This window comes from Anas acuta, chromosome 1 (genome assembly GCF_963932015.1).
Source record: "Anas acuta chromosome 1, bAnaAcu1.1, whole genome shotgun sequence".
NCBI classification, from domain to species: Eukaryota; Metazoa; Chordata; class Aves; order Anseriformes; family Anatidae; genus Anas; species Anas acuta.
The window spans coordinates 203,473,361-203,492,112 of NC_088979.1; the positions used below are offsets into that span (position 1 = coordinate 203,473,361).

An 18,752-nucleotide genomic window follows, 5' to 3' on the forward strand; every position below is an offset into this window, starting at 1 on the left:
CCGCGCTATTGGGCCGCGCCCACCGGGGCGAGCATTCTGATTGGTCGGCGGGGGAGGGGGGCGTGGCCTGGCCTGCGGATGGCGCGCGGGGTGCGGAGCGAGTGAGTTTGGGGAGGGGAGGGGGGGACCCGGCCCTAGCAACGGAGCTGTTGCCATGGCAACGGGGGGCACCTAGCAACGGGGGAGCGGGGCCTCGCCCGGGGAAGGGGTTTTGGGGGGGGGGGGGGGGGGGGGGGCGCAGAGGCGGGGTTGCCATGGCAACAGGGGGGGGTCCCTGGTTTTGGGGGGGGGAGTTTGGGGTTGGGGGGGGTCCCTTGGGGATGGGGGGGGGGAATTTGGGGATGGGGGGGTTGGGAATAGGGGGTAGTTTGGGATTTTTGGGGGATTTGGGGGGTTTTGGGGGAATCTGGGGGGATTTGGGGATTTTGGGGGGGTTTGGGGGATGTTGGGCGTTTCTTGGGGATGGGGGGGGCTTTGGGGGATTTAGGGGGGGCTTGGGGATGGGGGAAGCTTTTGGGGTTGGGGGGGAATTGGGGGAATCTTGAGGGTTGGGGGTCTCTTGGGGATGGGGGGAATTGGGGATTGGGGGGGTCTTTGGGGATTGGGGGGGTCCATGGGGATAGGGGAACCCTTGGGGGATGAGGGGGGGTCTTTAGGGATTAGGGCGGCCCTTAAGGATAAGGGGGGGGCTCAGCAATAGGGGACCCTTTAGCAATAGGGTCTGTGGCAATAGGGTCCTTGGCTATAGGGTTAATAGGGAGGAGGGGGCTTCTCAATGGGGGGGCTCCTTTGCAGCAGGTCCCTTGGCTATAGGTTTTTTTTTGGGGGGGGGGTCTCAGGGGGGTCCCTTGGCTATGGGATGAGGAGGGGACAGCCCTGAGGCAGCGCCGGGGCCTTGGGGAAGGGCAAAAGCAGGGAGCCCTTTGCTCTTTGTTTTGGCTGAGGTGCCGACAGAAAAATGTGGGGAAAAGGGGAAAAACGCAGTCAATTTGAAGCCCGGAGGGGCCTCGTTTTTTAGCCCTGGGCTTCTGGGATCGAGCCTCACGTCGTGATCCTGTCACATCGGGGTTTCGATGCCCAAGGCTTGGGGAAAAGAGGTTTTGCCCCCATCTTTCACGAGGCCGTGTGGAGTCCGAGCTCCCTGGCTGATATTCGGAAGAGAATCGGGGTCCTGCCGCGCTCTGTGCCATTAAAAAACACCCGATTTTGAGCAAAAAACACTAGTTTTAAGCATTTGCTCTCCTCACTTTCTCGCCTTTTGTTGTCGTCCCGCTGCAGGGAGCTCGGCCCCGCAGGGCCGAATTGGGTGAAAAGGAGGAAAAAAAACACAAAAAAAGGGGAAACCTGCTGCCCCTCGGCTCCTGCTGCCGATTGCCAGGATTGCCAGAAACGTTTCACTGCCAGAAACGTTTCACGGGAGCTTATCCCCTTCAGCACAGCAGGAATTAAGCCGGGGCGAGGGCAGCGAGTGCTTTCGGTTTCCTTTCGTGCCTTTTCCATCAGTGTTTGCCCTCCTCTCGCTGCCTGGCCCCGTGAAGGAGAAGAGAGGAGCCCCAGGAGATTGCAACAGATGCGAGGCCTTTGTAGGGTCCCTCTGCATCCCGCTGCCTCCTTGCCTTTCCACAGCCTTCTTCAGCCACCATACTACGTTTTCCTCTTTTCTAACCCCTTTTTTTTTCCTCCTTGCATGCTGGCAAAACAGTGAAGCGAGGCAAAAAAATACACTTCACGGCTGGCGACTGCAGAGCCCTCGCGCGGAGTGCTGAAGGTTTGTCCGCGCTGACGCAGCCCTTGAGCCAAAATCACAGCAGATTTCGAGACATCAGCACGGGTCTCCAGCCCAGCCAGCGGGGAAGGAGGCATCGGAAAGGTAGGTTGCTCGCAAGCCCTCCAAAACCGAAAGGATTTGGGGTGAAAAAGCACAGAAGGTAGCACAGAAGGGTTTTGGGGTCAGCCGTCGTCAGACTCTTGCTGATGGAGGGTAAGGCCAGGCGAGGTGAGTTCGAACAGGACTGGGAAATCACTAGGACAGCTTGTTTTTAGGCAGCACTTTGCAAATGAGACCTCTTTAATTCATTTCTTCATCAGCATTCCGAAATGAAACGCGTTAAAATCAGCAGGAGCTGCTTGGGATTTCTTTTTATTCCCAAATTTCCTCGTAGCGAAGCATCAGGATATGTGGCAGACCAGGAGGAGGACAGAAAGAATGCTCCTGGTGCTGATAAATTTAGTCAGTGGGCTACAAAGGCTGGCTGGCAGAGAAAAAAGGGAGAAGCTGCTGAGAGCGTTCCCTTCCCGAGTTTTGCTTTCCTTTTTGGTCTCCAGCGCTTTCTGGCCTTGCCGCCAGGAAGTCTCTGGTAAGAAAAGTTTATCTCTTAAAAATGTTTCTCTCTTAAAAGCCTCAATATCTTATCCTGGGATAGAAGCAGCACCTTGCACTTGGCCTTGTTGAACCTCATTCGGTTCTCCTGGGCCAATTCTTCAGCCTGTCCAGGTCCTTTTTTTTTTTTTAATCAATTTTTCTTATCCATTTTCTCATCCGTTCCTCCCAGCACCAGGTTATGTGGCCTGTGAGACAGATGAAGCTCGTTCTCTTGACTTCCATAGGCTGCCAGAGAAACAACTTGAAGCTGGAGACTTCACCTGTAATAAATTCATCTCTCTCTGAGCTGGGAAATAACAATTTCCTTCCACTGCCTCTGGTTTCCTCCTTAGTTTGGTCAGGAGCAATGTGCATTGTGCTGTTTTTGATGCTTCGCTGATGCTTTTCTTCCTCTTTCTGTAGCCCAGTGGCAGCAGAAGAGCATCACGGATTACTTCAAGATCTCCCAGACACAGCAAGTACGTGGGGACAAGAATGAAAGAGTGAAGGAAGAGATGCTGGACCCTGTTTTCCTCGAAGCTGAGGAGTCTTTCAGCAGCGTCTCCACTTTGCTGGAGGACAGTGGAGATTCATCCTCCTTTCTGGAGGACGAGGACTTTGTATCTGCTCCCAGGAAAAGCTCCAGAAAACGGCCTCGGTCCTCCGCAGCTGCAGGCAGACCCAAGAGAGAGCACAATTTATGGGGTGAGCTTGAGCAGAAGCCAGGGATTTGTCCCAAACGTGCCCAAATCGAGCATGAACTCGATGATGACGAAGTGGAGCCCATCCCTGATGCACACTACGGGCTCCTGGGGACTCGCAGCTGGGAGGTGCCTCGGGGAAGCATTGAAGATCTCCCCGCTGAAGTCCTGAGGAGCATCTTCGCTTTCCTGCCGGTGACTGACCTGTTTCAGAGCGTGAGCCTGGTGTGTCACTGCTGGAGGGATGTGGTCAGCGATCCGCTGGTAAGCCCTGCTTTGGGCCTGTCCTTCTCTGCTGCTCTGTTTTTTTCTCAGTGTTGTGGCTTCACAGGTTGCTGTAGGTTCCTCCCTGCTGTGTCTGTCTCTCCTAGTCCCTTTAATTCCCTAATGCCCACATCCTTTCCATCCTTTCTTATTCAATTTTTGGATTTTTTTTGGCCTCCAGGACTGCAGCGAATACCTCCCCAGATGACATCTCAATACTGGGGTAACTTTCCTTGATGCTTTCTCCCCTTACATGGAAAAAACATCCTGTGGGACTCCCCCAAATCCCCTTTCACCCTTTTCTGTGCAGTTTTTTTTGTTTGTTTGTTTGTTTTTCCTGACAGGGATCATGCAGGAAATTCTGCACACAGACTGGGCCATGTCCCTTCACAGCCAGAGTCCATCACAGTCCCCAGCCTGTGTGCGTCTCTGCGTGTGTGGTGTCAGTTGTAGTTAAATAATTTTACAGGAATGGCCTTTAACTCTGTTTTTACAGAGCTTGGTCCATCTGCAGTCAATGCCATCATGGTACAAATGATCACAAACCCTCTGGCTGTTTTTTTGGGGGCAGCAAAGATCTCAGTGTTTCACTTATAAACCTCCAGCTCGCACAAAAAGGCTGTCTCAGCCTCATTCGGAGTGGTGGGGGACTGGCCACAGCCCACATTTTTTGTAGGGTGCCAAGTTCTTCTGATAAATCCGAGTGCACAAGGTAAGATGCCTCCTGCACTCGTTGCTTTCCCAGCACAGCACGCAAGCTCTGAGCCTGAACGGCCAGCAAGATGCTTAGAAAACGCGTGCACTCAATTCTCCTTGTGCTCAAGTCCTCTCCCAAGGCTGCTCTTTGTTTTATAACAGCCTAAAAGGCATCGCCCTGTCGTTTTTTTCGGAAGAAATCCGAGCAGCAGGGTGTAGGGCTTCATGGACACGTGGATTTTAAGGTCTGAAACCCCTCTCAGAGCAGATCTGCACAGCAGTGCTGGAAATACCTTCATTCCTATAAGAATTGGACATTTAAAACCAAACTGATGTCATCTTGTTCCCTTAATTCTAGAAAAAACAGCCTTTTATAGACATGTTGGCAGTCTACGAGGAGCAAGCTCTTCTCTCTTTCCTTCCCCATCTCGTTCTAGGTGCCTGTTTCCATCAGGCTACAGGGACTTGTTGAAATTGGGGTACTCTTTGGATGTCACGTTGGTTAGCTTATTGCCAGAAAAGCCTCTTTTTTGGTGCTCTGGGGTGAAAGGTGATGATTTCTGTTTCACATTCCAGTTCATTCCCTGGAAGAAGCTGTACCACCGGTACCTGATGAAGGGGGACGTGGCCCTGTGCACAGTGGAGCAGATCTTGCAGGATTTTGCCATAACAGAGCAGCACGGAGGGGCTGTTTTGGGGCTGATCAGGTAAGTCCACTTCAGCACTTGACTTTGTAGCTGTGGATCCTCCGGCCTCTTTGCTTTGGGTCTTCTCCTGTGAATTGCCAGAAGAGAAACGGGTTTGTCTTCTAAACAGGTAGATCTACAGAAATATGAGGAAGGAGGGATTATTTTAACAGCAGAAATCACCAGGGGTGGTATAGAATTAGGTAAAAAAAAAGTGCCACCTTCTTCCTCTTCTTTGCTGAGAGCTCAGGTAACGAGCTTGGCTGCCAGCACCCGACAGGCGAATCCCCAGCGAAAAAAAATCGTGTTGTTTTGCTTTGGAGAGGGCATTTTCCTGTAAGATCACTTGGTAATGCTGCTCCCGTTCTGTGCAGGTACGTCTCTGCCATCCCCACCAACAGGAAGGTGGATCCCGGCGTGGTTCTTCCACTCCTGAGGAGTCACCCGCTCTTCTCCAAGGCTGAAGTCTGCATCGCCAACACGCTGCCAGACTTACAGAGCAGGACGGGGGTAGGTTTAACAGTTATTCCTCTCCTTCATCCCCAAAAAGTGCTTTGAGGTTATATCTGCCCTCTCACATCTAGAAATTTTCCTTCTGGAGTTTTACTCTGTGCTGTTCAGGGTGACCGAAGAGAATTTAACTATTCATCAGGGCATAAGTATTTTTTTTTTTGGAGTTTGAAGCAGGGTTTACTTGGCTCTAAAGGTTCAAAACTTTTTGCTTAGTCTTCTTTGGTGTTTTCTGTACCAGCCTGAACACGTGTGGGCCATCATCACAGCGATGGTGCTTTTCTCCGACGGCGTCCGCGATATCCAAAAGCTGATAGCGTGTCTGCAGAGACCCTGCTCTGCCCTGTCCGTCGTGGACGTGACCGAGACACTTTACTGCATAGCCACGCTGCTGTATGCGATGAGAGAGAAGGGCATTGCCATCACAAACAGGTGAGGAGTGGAGAGATGCTTCCTGCATTACTGCCCCTTTCAAGGCATGGCAATGGACGCAGTGAATATATGCTCGTGGGCAATTCTCTTCCTGGTGGCTGGGGCTCTCCAGTTTATGCAGTTTCTCAGGAACATTGTCTACAACCACAGCTTTCTGCAGGAACGTTTGGGAGCGTTGCCTTTAGATCTGCTTTGATTCCTGGACTGTTTCAAAGTCCACTTGTTTTTCAGAAGAAAAACACGTTGCAAGTCCATTTGTTTATTCAAGAAAAATAACTTTGTTTTCAGAGACAGAAGCAGATTTCAAAGCAACTGTAGGAATTTCTGCTTAGAATTAGATATGTATTGGTTAAAACAATGCATTTAGTACTTTCTTGAGACTAGTTACTCTCTTCTGCCTTCTTAAATGAATCATAGAATTATAGAATGTCCTGAGTTGGAAGGATCATCGAGTCCAACTCCTGACACTACAGGTCCCCTGGGCCCTCAGTGCCTGTGCTTAGCAGTCTCCATTCTGCACCTTCTGGCCACAGAGGTGCTTCTAAATGCAGGTGAGAGCCCACAGGTTGCTTCAGAATTGCAGTGAGGGTGAGGTAAGGATTAAGGACACACATAAATTCGTGTAAGATTGGAAAGGAACTGCACTGGAAAACAAATCTATAGCCAGAAAGACGACAGTTCTGTAAGTTGCCCTCTGCAAGTTCTACTCCGGCCTGAGTTGGACACAGCAGAGTTCATCCTCATGCGAGACCAACCAGGGCTATCAGGGTGCTTGGTTGGCCTCTCAGTGACTGCTAATTGCTGGCTAAAATCATTAACTTGAGCAAACAGCTGCTGGAGACGTGGCAGACAGAGGGCGTCCCTCACCAGTAGTCAAAGTCACCCACATCCCGTCTCCATCTCCTTGAACAGCCTACACCAGGAGAAATATGAATGACCATCTCTCTTCTGCCATTATCTCTTCAAACCACACCGGATTTGTGATTATAAGGAGGAAAAATGGCTTTGAGGGACTGTCTGGGACCTGTTTGCAGCTCCTAGAGCTACCAGTTTGAGCATGCAGATCACCTAATGTGAGACCCAAAGTCTGGGAATCTGTCCTAGAGGCTGGCCCAGGGTGGCAACTTGTAGGTCCCAGGAGCAAAGCTGCACTAAAAGAGTTAAACCACAGTAGTGCCAAGCCTGACATGGGACAGTGAAATTAATTTAAAACCAGCAAGTCTCTGGGCTGCTCTCTGCAGTAACAAAGCTCCACGGAGCATTCTCAGGGGTAGCACACTTGGATGAAATAATTATATGACAGTTCATGAAATTGTTTGACTTTAGAGGTCTAAACTGGCCCCAGATTCTCTCTCAGGCTGCCCTGGACTCCTGCTGATGGTGGTTTGGCAGAACACAAGGATTCTGTGGACTCTGCTCCCAGTTCTGTGGACTCTGCTCCCAGTTCGTGTTTCTGTGACAGAGCCTGGAACACAAACTTTGCAAACCCCAATCAGGAGCAAGGGAGAGTCCACAAACAGAGCTGTCCCCACAGTGCCTTTGCAGCCACTTTTCAAGGTAGCACTAACTGCATTTTAAAGTAGTAATATTGGCTTTTGCAACTCACAAAAGCACTCGCTGGAGCCTTCCTCCTGCAATTTGTTCCAGCGTTGTCTCAGATCTTGCTGCCTGATGCACTGGGGTATCCTCAGTGCTGCACAGTGCAAGCAGCAGAAAACTTTCTAGTGAGCTTAAACAGAAAAGCTGCTGGCTTATTCCCTTTGGAAAAGAGTTTGGGTCCTACCAGATGCAGGCACTTTGCTGGAAAAGTATTCATGATGGTGGTGTCTCTCAGGTGGCTGCAGAAGTTTAATTTGTTCCTGATGATTTCCCACTGATGGATTCCCTTTTTTCCTTTCTACCAGGATCCATTACAATGTTTTCTACTGCTTGTATCTGATGGAAAATGCTTCTGTAACTATGCCACAGATGATACAAGAGGAAACACGGTCTTCGCAGTGCAGACAGGACTTCTGGACCAGGTAATGATGCTGTAGGTGGTCCCAGAAGGTCACTGGTGGAATGATGAACCCTGGATGTGGAGCAAACATCTCCTGGCAAGGCCTAGTTGACAAGACTCCAAGATTCCTAAGGATTGGTACAAAACCTTATTCTACTCCTTGCCATCTTCTGCCTGAGTTCTTAGAGGAAAAACAGAGGCAGACCTTAAATCTGGAAAAAATAAATTACTGAATTTAGAAGTCTATATTAACCAATGGGGCGAAGTATTGGTGGAACATAGTGAGGGCTACTGAAATTTTGCACAGCCTTAATCACCCCAAAACACCTTCCCAACTCATGGATCTCCCTGAGATGAGAGGCCTTGGAAAGAGGAGAGAATTCATGCTTTAATTTTAACAGCCTGTTCCTCTAGAAGTGCAAGCTGCAGCCGTGCAAAACGGGGGCCGGCTTGCTGGTGATGTTACTGTCGTGCAAATAATGTGGGGTTTTTCGTAAGAATGTTGTTTTTTTGTGAATTGGAGGAAGGAAGACACCAGCTGCCGGATATTGAATCAGCTCCTGTTTTCTGGATTTTGTTGGATAACTGTTATTTATTAACTGTTATACAGGTGCTATAAATTATCACTGCTACCTAGGAAGGAAGGGCAGGTAGGAGCGAAACAGTTTCAGGGCCTGCAGAGAACCAGGCTTGATGCCCCTTCTGCTGCAGTTATCTGAGTCACTGAGCCTCCTTGTCCTCATCCCCAGTAATATCTTCATCCCAGAAAAGATAAACCCTATAAAATCACTGATGATTGAAGGTGCAACACTGATAGAGGCCATATAAAGAAAAAGAAACCCAACAGATGTTGGGTTTCATTGCATCTTGGTTTCCCAGCCCTTTCACTCTTTCCTTTGTCTTTTTTTCTGAGCAGAAATTTGCTCGTTCCATAAAAAAAAAAATAAGTCCTGGGGGCTGCGAAATGTCAAGGACACTTAAAGGAGGCTTTCAGCCCTTACACATCCTATGGGGGAGGCCCTGAGAGGAGCTGGTTCGTGCTGTTGGCTGATTACGGGTTTCAGAGCTTTATGAATAAAACAATTGCACTCCAGCTGGAAGTGCTGAATGCCTTTCTAAACATTAATCAAAGCTCTCAACTCCCGTGTGAGGCAGGGGTAATTGATGTCCTACGCTGAAGAATAGGAGAACAATTTGAGATACATGCTCCTAAAAGCAACAAAACACCCCAAACACAAGTTGCTGTTTGTTTTCAGTGAGCCTACGCCGACGAGGTGCCCAATTCATTTTGAAAGCATGGCTCAGGGCCCTTGAGGAGATCTTTTCCTAAATAACCTTCCACGAGGTTTATTTTTTGGTTCTGCACTCTCCAGGCTTTTCTTTCTCAGCAGAAGGTGCTGCTTTTCTCACTTGCACAATGGCTTCAGTGCCACGTTCCTGCTTGTGGGGTGGGATAAACCACTTGTGGGTTTCCTTCTGCTGTTAGCCAATTTGGTTTGGGGGTAGGATTTTTCTTCTTAATTCCTTTTGCTCCTTGGTGTTTTCTTTTCTTTTCATTTTTTAGCAGTTTGTCCGAAGTGAAGCTGACTCACGAACAGCAAAGGATTTTGAATCACAAAATTGAGCCTGGTCAAGTGGTGAAAATCATGGCATTTGCAGGTAAGAGCCAGAAATTAGGCTGTAAGAATAAGCGCGTAGCCGCTGATTCTGCTCCTTCCCTCCCTGCTTCTTCTGTCTGGTGGATGTCAGGGGATCAGGCTTAGCTTTAATCACTGCAAAAATCAGAGGAAGCTTTTTTCCATGTGTTGCTGAGTCTGGTTCACGGTGTTATTGTCTGCAGGCCACTAGACGGAGTCCTTCTTACTTGGTCAGACTTAGCACCTCTGTAGGAGCAACACAAGCCAAGAAATCGTCTGCACTCGCACTCTGGTTTGAAAAGGGGAATCTCTAAAAATCAAGGAAGCTTATTTAAAGAGAAAAGGAGAAGTAAACCATCTCCTTTCACCTGCAGTTTCCTTTAAAGACACCACGCTGAGGGCTCAGGGCTCATTCCTGTTCTCTGCCAAGTTACACACGCAGCTTGGAAGCACCAGATCCTTCTCTATGGGATCCACCAAAGATTTTGTGTCAAATTCAAACGAGAAACGTGGTGGAAATACACTTTCAGTACTGTTCATTTCGTGGTCTGGGCTGTATCGCCCAAAAGAAAAGAACCCATAAATCTTTTAAAAGAGCAGTTCTAACATTTCACTTACCAAGCTTTCTCTCAAAGGAATCAGAATTTTCGCTTGTGCTCAGAATTCTAGAATATTGGATAGCAAAACGCTTCTTTTTTAAAAGCTTTTTGGCTGCAGGATGTAATTTTTTCAAAACCACTCTGCTCCACGGCTTCTGATTTCATTTGAGGCGGCGAATAAATTCCCATCAGCTGCACAAACAGCCCTGCTGTGCCACTAGGACAGCAGGGGAGGGGGAAGGTAAAGCTGCTAAAAGGTGGCCAGGTTCGTTCGTTCACCCCTGTTGATGATTTTTGGTTATCCTCTGTTCTCCAGGTACGGGAAAGACCTCGACTTTGGCCAAGTACGCGGAGAAGTTTGCCGACCTCAACTTCCTCTACGTGTCGTTTAACAAAGCTGTAGTGGAGAGGGGAAAATCGGTCTTCCCCAGAAACGTGGCGTGCAGGACTTTCCATTCATTAGCATTTGGGAGCGTTGGCAAACAGTGAGTGGGGATTTTCGATTCCTTTGCTGAAGACCAGGGGAGAAGGGAATACACGGCAGGAAAGGAAGGTCTGGTTGTGAAGTAATTATCCACGACTCAAGGAAGCAAAAATAATGGCAGGAAGCACTTGATTACTTTTACCTGTCTCACTCAATTAAGACTCTTAATTGCCTTGTGAGTCAGTGGCAAACCCATTTTCTAAACTCAGCTTTTCTTCAGCAGAGAAGGGGATTTTATAACCCGAGTTGTTCTAAGGACTCAGTTTCCAGCACCGCCAGCGCTTCTGTTGGGGCATCTCTGCTGCAGACAGAAGGGAAAACGAGCCGTGGCACAAAAGAGGAGAGGAATCCTCCTGCCTGGCTCTGGAAACAATTCATAATTGATGGGGTGAATGATGGGAATGGCTCTGGCTTGACGTTTTGTCTATGAAAATCTATAAAATGAAAGAGTTTGTGCTTCCTTCAGGAATACAGTGAGGATAAACAGGTGCAGATTTTTTAGATGTTCCATGACTAGGTTGAAGTGGGGTATATAAAACAGCTTCTCTACGTATCAGTGTGCAACATGACCTATCTTTTCCAGTAGGTTTTTTGTGTATGTTTCAACATCTCTTATTTTTTGTCGTCCGTGGCACAGCTATAAAGAAAAAGGCAAGCTGAACGTGTCTAAGCTGACAGCTTATAACATGAGCTTCCTCATCCAGAACCGTGAGGGACAGTCTCTGGTCATCAGAGGAAAAACAGTCTTGCAGACCCTCGAAAACTTCTTTTCCTCTTCAGATGATGAGATCTGTGAAGAGCACACTCCTATTTGGTTCATAAACACCCACGGAGACAAAAAACTTGTCACCCAACGAGAAAAGGAGGTAAGTACCCATGAGGAAAGAAGAATCGGGCTGCACTGTGACATTGCATGTGAAGATGGTAAACATTTCTGTTGTAATTTCAACATGCAAAGCCAAAGCCAAACATTCTAATCTGGAGTACAAACATCCTAACAAGCCTTAAGGAACTGGTCTTGTGGACAACGTGGGCTGGAGTCATGGAGAAAAGAAACCTTTCTGCTCTGACTTGGAAACAGCTGATCAGATCCAGCCCAGCTGGCACAAATCCAATCTGCAGTTGTTGCTGCTGGCAGGGAATGAATTATAAGCCTCAAAATATTAAATACCTTTAAACACCTCGCAAGCCATGCAGGGAAACCCAAATAAACACAAAGGTCTGTGCAAGTCTACAGAAGGCAGGGGGTCTTGTATCGTTCTGTCCTAATAGCTGGACCAAAGAAAAGTTGTTTTCTGGAGGCTGCTGCTGGAAAAGGCTGCTATGGGGAGAAGTTATCTGGTAGTGAAACTAAGGAGAAATAGGAGGAGAAAGGCTTCAGAGAATTAGACATGGACAAACTACATTTTAAGCCAGTAGGAAAAGTTTAATGAGGAAGTTGTCTGGAAGGAGGGAAGGGATTCGGGAGGGAGATTGCATTTAAATACTGCAAGCTGATAGCTTGCCTGTACCAGCTACTCTGCCATCTCAAGGGCTGCTCTGCCTGGACTATTTTTCTGCTTAAAGCAAACTATCCTGACCTTTCTGTTTACTTCTTCTAGATCAATGTGGAAGAAGCAAAAGAGATATGGCGCAACATGAAGGACCTGAACGGAGATGTAGAGAAGAAATACAAGATCACTTGTGATGGTAAGAGAGTACAGATGTCAAATAAGCCTTCAGGTGAAGGGCAGTGATACAAAACTGAACAGATACGTGCAGAAAAGTGCAAAATTCCTGTTCAACTGCCACTAGCTCACCAGGGAGCCCAAATCAGGCCTGAAGGCAGGAGGTTTGTGCTTTTCCTATTTGGCCTCAGAGTTAGTGGAACTCTGGACGTGTCAGGCAGCAAAATCATAGAAATTCGGTGTCAGGCAGTGGGCAGATGAGTGCTAACAGAGGGAGTGCTTCTTGCTGACATCTTTTCCTCTTCTTGGCATCTGTGAGATAGAGCCAGAGGTGGCTTGTACTGGAGAAAACCTTCTTCCTTGTCATCTTCTTTGTGCAATTAAGTTATCAGCATAGCTGCCTTCCACCGGTGTGGTCAGGCTGCTCTTTTTTACTTTATTTCATCCTTCACGCAGCCAACGAGGGACAAGCAACATCTGGGAGCAACAGAATTTTGCAATCCTCCTAAATGTCATGTCCAAACAAGGGGCAGGGCCAGAAGATGCTTTTTTTTTTTAAGAGATCGTGACAAGCAGATGAGCTTCTCACTGACGTGTTTTGTTCTTTCTCTCAGGTTATTTGAAACTCTGGCAGCTCAGCAAGCCTCAGCTTTCAGACTATGATGCCATTTTTGTCGATGAAGCACAGGACTGCACCCCAGGTGAGTGGTGGCAGGAGAGCTGCAGCCTTCCCAAGCACCTTCACACGCAGCATGTTCGTGTGCTCAGGAGGGTGGGTGTGAGAAGTAGCACGATTAAAGGATTTCTACATTTAAACATTACAACTGCCCCTTCACTCGGGCCCGGGTCCTTGCAAATTGAGTAAAGCAGCTTGCAGTAGCAGCAGGGTTCAGGAGAACATATGCAGCAGCAGAGGGGCGGTAGCTTTTAATAGCTTTGGGTGTCCAGACATGCCATCCAGCCCATTTTCCTAGTGCTTTGCACAGAAAAAGAAAAAAGAAAAAGAAAATGCACAACAACAACAAAAATTTGCACAGACAAAGAAATGAAAATTGCACAGACAAAGAAATGCACGACTTAATTGCTCACCACTCACCAACCAGTGGCCACTTGGTCCCTGAGCAGCAGCAGCCCCCTCAGCTTTATTGTTCAGCATGACATCTTACTGTATGGAATGTCCCTTTGGCCAGTTGGGGTCAGCTGTCCTGGATCTGTCTCCTCCCAGCTTCTTCTGCATCCTCAGCTTCCTTGCAGGGCGGTCGGAGAAGCTGAAAGTCCTCGATTCAGTGCAAGCACTGCTCTGCAACAACTAAAACATGGGCATGTTATCAGCATTATTCTCATCCTAACCCCAAAACACAGCACTGAACCAGCTACTAGGAGGAAAATTAACTCTGTCCCAGCCCAAACCACTGAGCCATGTAGCAGAAAACTCTTGGCTTTCTTTGCCAGAGATATGAGGAAGCTCCCCGTTGTAAACACAGGTTGAATTGTTTCTCCCAGGGGATCTAGGTGGACTGAATCGTGTGCCAAGGAACACAGGAAGGGGGACAGAAGATGTTTTGGTGTTTTCAGCAGCTGTTAGGCTTCGTCAGCCCATCTGCACATGTACTCTGTGGACACAGGGACTGGGAGGATTTGGCTGTGCTTTCACAGCTGTGCGTGATGCAGGGCTAAAATAGTGGGAGGATGCTTGCAGAGCTTCTAGCGAGCTTGCACAATTCCCTTTGCTGCTCCCCAGCTTGTTTTCTCCTGCAGCTGTGCTGATCTCATCTTAAACGCTGTGCGTTGTGAGGGAAGAGATCTCACCTTGATACAGGCACACGATAATTCACAGCCCCCTCTTGCTTTGCGGGCAGGCTCCCCTTTCATGCTCTGATGTTTTCCTGCAGCCATCGTGGATATTGTGCTCTCACAGGCGTGCGGGATAATCCTCGTAGGAGACCCTCACCAGCAGATCTACAGCTTCCGAGGTGCTGTCAACACCCTCTACACCGTGCCTCACACCCACATCTACTACCTGACCCAGGTAAGATGAGGATTTGCTGCTCTCTTTTCTCTGGTAGGCTACCAAATGCAGTGGAAAATGTCTCGTGCCCTTCTTCAGAAGGCATTTAGCTGCCAGGCTTCTTGAGTTCACCATCGTGGAGTATTTGCTGCTCCTGGATTAGTGGCTTTACTCTTCAAACTCTGCACCCAGCGCGCCTCTTACTGGGGCGATCCCACCTTGTCACTAGGAAGGGCGTGTGGCTTGAAAAATGGGTAGTAGGATATTGGTTTTTGGCCTGATTAGCAATGCAGCTACACAATTTTCACAGCTAACGTCAGGGAGGAACCTTTAGGACTCTTTGCAGAATGAATTGGATTAAAACAAGGCAGCCTGGAATGGCTGGGGGGGGGATTTTGGTGCCTTTTCTAAGAGAAATATTGTCCAGAAGGTCGGTGGAAGTTGTATACTCCATATATTGCAATACTTCTGTAGGTTATAACAACTTCTTCTTTTCCTGCTTTCTGTTTCCTTCCCTTTTCCACGCAGAGTTTCAGGTTTGGTCCTGAAATAGCTTACGTTGGAGCAACCATTCTGGATGTCTGCAAGAGCATCAGGAATAAGACATTAGTGGGTGGAAACCAAGAGGGTAAGCTGTGTCGGTGTCACCTCTGTTCAATGCCTGCGAGTCCCAGAGCTACCAAAGCTCAGAATCATAGAATCCCAGAATGATTTGGGTCAGAAGGGACTTAAAGCTGATTTAGTTTCACCCCCCTGCTCCAAAAGGGCTCCAGCCCTTTGATCATCCTTGTGGCCTCCTCTAGACTTTCTCTAATAAGCCCATTTTAGGATTAATCCCGATTTACGAGAACCTTTGTTTTTTAAATATCCAACTTTCCAACTGCCCTGGCTAACTGGGAATTTCTTTGCGCAGGTGATGTGAGAGGCAGCGTGAAAGGGAAGATAACAATCCTATCACGGAGCAATTTTAATGTGTTCGAGGATGCTGTGAGGCTTACTGGGAGACAGGGGCAGGTTAAAATACACGTGATTGGGGTAAGGAGAAATTGCCACTGCGTCTTTTATGTCCCCAGGCCCGTAGCAGTGACACTTCTGTAGGGCTTGAAATAAGCGTGGCCGCTGTTGTCCTTAGCACCCAGGTTTAAAATTAACACTCAAGGAGAAAGCCTGGTTACTTGGAGCAGCTGTTCCTCAAATCCATGCAAGCGTGGCTCCCTTTTTAGGCTCTGTCTGTGCGGTGTGGCCTCTTATTTCATCGGGTTCAAATGAGGCAGCAGCAGCTCCAGTCTGCTGGACAGGGCGAGGGAAGAGAGATACGTGGCTGCAACACGTCTCTGCGACTATTTGCATGAGATGGAGTGCTGCTAATTGCTTTTGGCTGCTGGCAGCATCGCTGTGATCCCCTATTAGGGAAATAAAATCAGCTCTAATTGCAGGCTGAGCGTAAGCACCCTCCTCGGCTCTGCCAGCAAGGAAAGGCAAGCTGTGCCCCGAGAGAAGAAACATTTTTCAAGCTCTCTTTTGAGACAAAGACAGCGGTTGAAGGTGGATGCAGTGATCACTCCTAATTTCCAGTCCTGCAGTGGGCTGGTCCCAGGCTCGATATACCCAGGAAAGCCTGGGTAAGCTGCTTCACCAGCCTTGCTGGTGAGAGGAGTTGGGATTTCCAGCAATGCTGAACATTAAACCCTCAAGGAAGCTAAGCTGAGGCTTCACCTTCCTCTGATTTCTGTCCCTTCCATTTCACTTTTATTTCTGCATCAGTTTGAGTGTTAATGTTCTTCAGTCCAGATGTTTCTGGAGGAGTTCAGCATCTAGAAGGTAAACGTATTTGATAATAAATCTAACACTGAATAAATTGGAGTCATTCTCATAGGGTCTTCATTAGAAACAGGCAAAATTCTGATCTTTTAAACTCTGTGGGTTGAGATATCACCTCTGAAAGATTCACTGGAAAGCTCAGAGCATTGTAGCTTCGTAGTTCTGAGGTCTGCACTGAATTTTCATCTGAATCTTCGCAGTTCTGAGGTCTGCCCTGAATTTTCATCTGCAAAAAGCCCCCATGTATCTGAAGCAGGAGCCCATGTGTGCAAGCCTGCAGAAATTCACACGCTTATATTGCAGGGACGTTTTAACAATGCTCCTCATTTCAGAAGCGTCAGAAGAATCCTCAGCCTTCACACTCTGAAACACAGATAGCTGTGATTTAATCTGAGATGTTGCTCTGCACCTAGAAATGTGAAATTTTCAAATTTCAAAATTTCACATTTCTAAAAAAATGTGAAAATCTGAATTTTAGAATTTAAGGCTGATATTTTAATTTTTTTTTTTTTTTTTTTCTTTCTACTGGGAAGTTGCGTTTTGGAATTGAGGAAATGCTTGCACTGACTGCTGCCCTGCAGCAAAATTCTTCCTTGCAGTTTTAGCTGTTGGGGAGTGAGAAGTGGGAGTTCAGACTGAGGCCTTTGAGAGAACAAGACAAAAGAAATTGAGAAACAAGGAGGGGGAAATATTTACTGTCCGAAAGCAAATATTGCTTTCAATATCAAGTCTCCTCCCAACATCAAGTCCGTAGGGCAGGAGCATTTACAGCACAACAGATGTCTCAAGTTTGTTTTAACAAAGCCATGCGCAGCTATTAGAAGGTAAAACGAACAAAAAGTTAAACTTTCTGTTAGTGAAAATTCTAGGAATGGTTTTCCCTCTGCATCTTCAACACGTTTCCTTCATTCCTCTTCACGTCAATAACCACTGGGCCTTGTTGGCTTATCTAGAAATCCAGGCAGCACCTTTACTTGCGTATTTTAAAACAAATTGTTGTGTTTTTTTGACTTTTTTTTTGTTGTTTTCTTTTCACAGGGGCTTGCCAATTTTGGCCTGAGCAGAATTTATGATATTTGGAAGCTCAGTCAACCCGCAAATAAGCGGGAGGAAGGTGAGTACCTCCTCAGCCTTCTTTCTGGGAGCCTCCCCTCCAGCAGCCCTGATGTCTCCGTGCTCGCTAGGGCGATGGAAGGCTTCGTGGTGTTTTATTTTATATTTCCTCAGGCCGATGTGGCCTGGCTGGTGTTAATACCAGAGAGGCAGAACATTTGGGATCTGTGTCACGCAGCCCTCTGCAGTTCCCCTCTGCCATGCCTTGAGTGCAAGAGACCGATAGGCTGCTATAAACTGAGAGGTTGGGTTTTTTTTTGCCTTTTGTTTTCTGATTTAATTTCATTTTTCATTTGTCAAAAGGCTTTTCCTGTTTGGTTGGTTGATTGTTGATTGTTTTTTTTTTTTTTTAATTATTTTTTTTTATATCTATAGCCTAGTTTGTCGAATCCTCTGTCACGTGGTTCCCTTTCTCTCGTGGGTATCGTTTAGGAAATGAGTCATTCATTTAAAATCTCCCTCTGCCTTGGCAGCGATTTGTGTGGTTTTTCTTGTTATGTACGGAGCAGAGAACAACAAATGATCAGGGGTGTGGGAATCACACACAGAATCACAGAATTTCTAGGTTGGAAGAGACCTCAAGCTCATCGAGAATGATTATATACATATCAATACTGGTTCTGGAGTACGAGACACTGGGAAAACTCTTCTCCAGCTGGGTAAAAAGAGGGAATAACGTGGGTTGGAAGGGCCCTAGGGCTGAATCTGCTCTGAGTCCCTGCTCCATGCTGTGAAACTCCCATCAGGACCTTTCCAGCCTGCTCAGTTTTTCCCCTCAAGTGTGATTTTTTTCTCCAAAATATGATCAGAAATCAAAAACGCCTTTTATTATGTGTGCCTGTAAAGCAAACGTGTCCTCTCCTACGTTCTCCTCAGCAAACCTTGTCATAAATGACCCCTTCATCAGAAGATGGGAAGGAACCGGTGGCTTCATCGGTCTGAGGGACTACGCAACGCACGTGGATGACAAGGAGCTGCAAGTGAAGATTGCAATAGTGGAGAAATACAAAGAGCGGATCCCTGAGCTGGTGCAGAAGATTGAGAGCTGCCACGTGTCACGAGAAGCTGCGGCAGGTAAAGCCGAGCCATGCCTTAGAGAAACAAACTCGGTTGGTTTCATTTTCACTCCAGCTTCGGTGCTGAATCCACCTCATTCTGCACAGAGGCTGCGTTTGGGTTAAGCCAGCCTTTTTGGGGAGAAAAGGGGTAGAACAGCAGCTTTCGGGGTGCGTTTGGGGCTCCAGCTGGAGTTCAGGGCAATAAATCTGCCACCAAAGGATTGCTTAATGCAGCTTCGCTAGATTTTGCAAATAAAGCTTAGGATGTGGCGTTTTCTGCAGATGGAGAGCCCCGGGGCTTTATTCTCTTTTTGTGATTCCTGTTGGAGTTGCCCTGCAACTCGCTGACTCAAATTTGGGACTGGGAGGGAGGAAAAAACAATCATGCTGAAAACTCATCAAATAACGAGCGCTCCTGTTCGGGAGCTGGGGCTGCGGTTCTGGCTTGTGAGCTGAAGACACCGCTTTGGCTGCGGCGACTGATATTTTTGCCCTTCTTTCCCTTGCTCTGATTCCTTGCAGATTACCTGATAGGCACCGTCCACAAAGCCAAAGGCCTGGAGTTTGATACGGTGCTGGTTGCAGACGATTTTGTCAGCGTGCCGCAGGCCGTTCGCGATGGCAGAATGATAAACGCCCTGATCGGTAAGGGGACACCTGCTAGGGGCACCCATCCTGACCTGGAAGTGGGAAATAAAAATGTGCTGCTGCTGCT

General features: G+C 47.7%; 1 protein-coding gene across 4 annotated transcripts in view; it reads left to right on the forward strand.

Moving 5' to 3' along the window:
- FBH1 (F-box DNA helicase 1) overlaps positions 1–18,752 on the forward strand; it is a 23,023-nt gene continuing 4,271 nt past the window's right edge. Inside the window, exons 1-18 of one of the 4 annotated variants that reach the window (XM_068670149.1) lie at positions 1–101; positions 1,703–1,870; positions 2,786–3,327; positions 4,600–4,730; positions 5,084–5,219; positions 5,461–5,651; positions 7,556–7,672; positions 9,215–9,309; positions 10,203–10,371; positions 11,008–11,236; positions 11,972–12,059; positions 12,652–12,738; positions 13,930–14,066; positions 14,574–14,673; positions 14,959–15,080; positions 16,905–16,980; positions 17,856–18,053; positions 18,560–18,682. In XM_068670149.1, coding sequence (XP_068526250.1) covers position 101; positions 1,703–1,870; positions 2,786–3,327; positions 4,600–4,730; positions 5,084–5,219; positions 5,461–5,651; positions 7,556–7,672; positions 9,215–9,309; positions 10,203–10,371; positions 11,008–11,236; positions 11,972–12,059; positions 12,652–12,738; positions 13,930–14,066; positions 14,574–14,673; positions 14,959–15,080; positions 16,905–16,980; positions 17,856–18,053; positions 18,560–18,682 — 2,710 coding nt within the window. In that variant the 5' untranslated portion in view covers positions 1–100. Of the gene's footprint in view, positions 102–882; positions 1,098–1,131; positions 1,584–1,702; positions 1,871–2,785; positions 3,328–4,599; positions 4,731–5,083; positions 5,220–5,460; positions 5,652–7,555; positions 7,673–9,214; positions 9,310–10,202; positions 10,372–11,007; positions 11,237–11,971; positions 12,060–12,651; positions 12,739–13,929; positions 14,067–14,573; positions 14,674–14,958; positions 15,081–16,904; positions 16,981–17,093; positions 17,639–17,855; positions 18,054–18,559; positions 18,683–18,752 lie in introns of those variants that run through there. The other 3 variants (XM_068670150.1, XR_011092195.1, XM_068670148.1) reach the window with 3 other exon arrangements.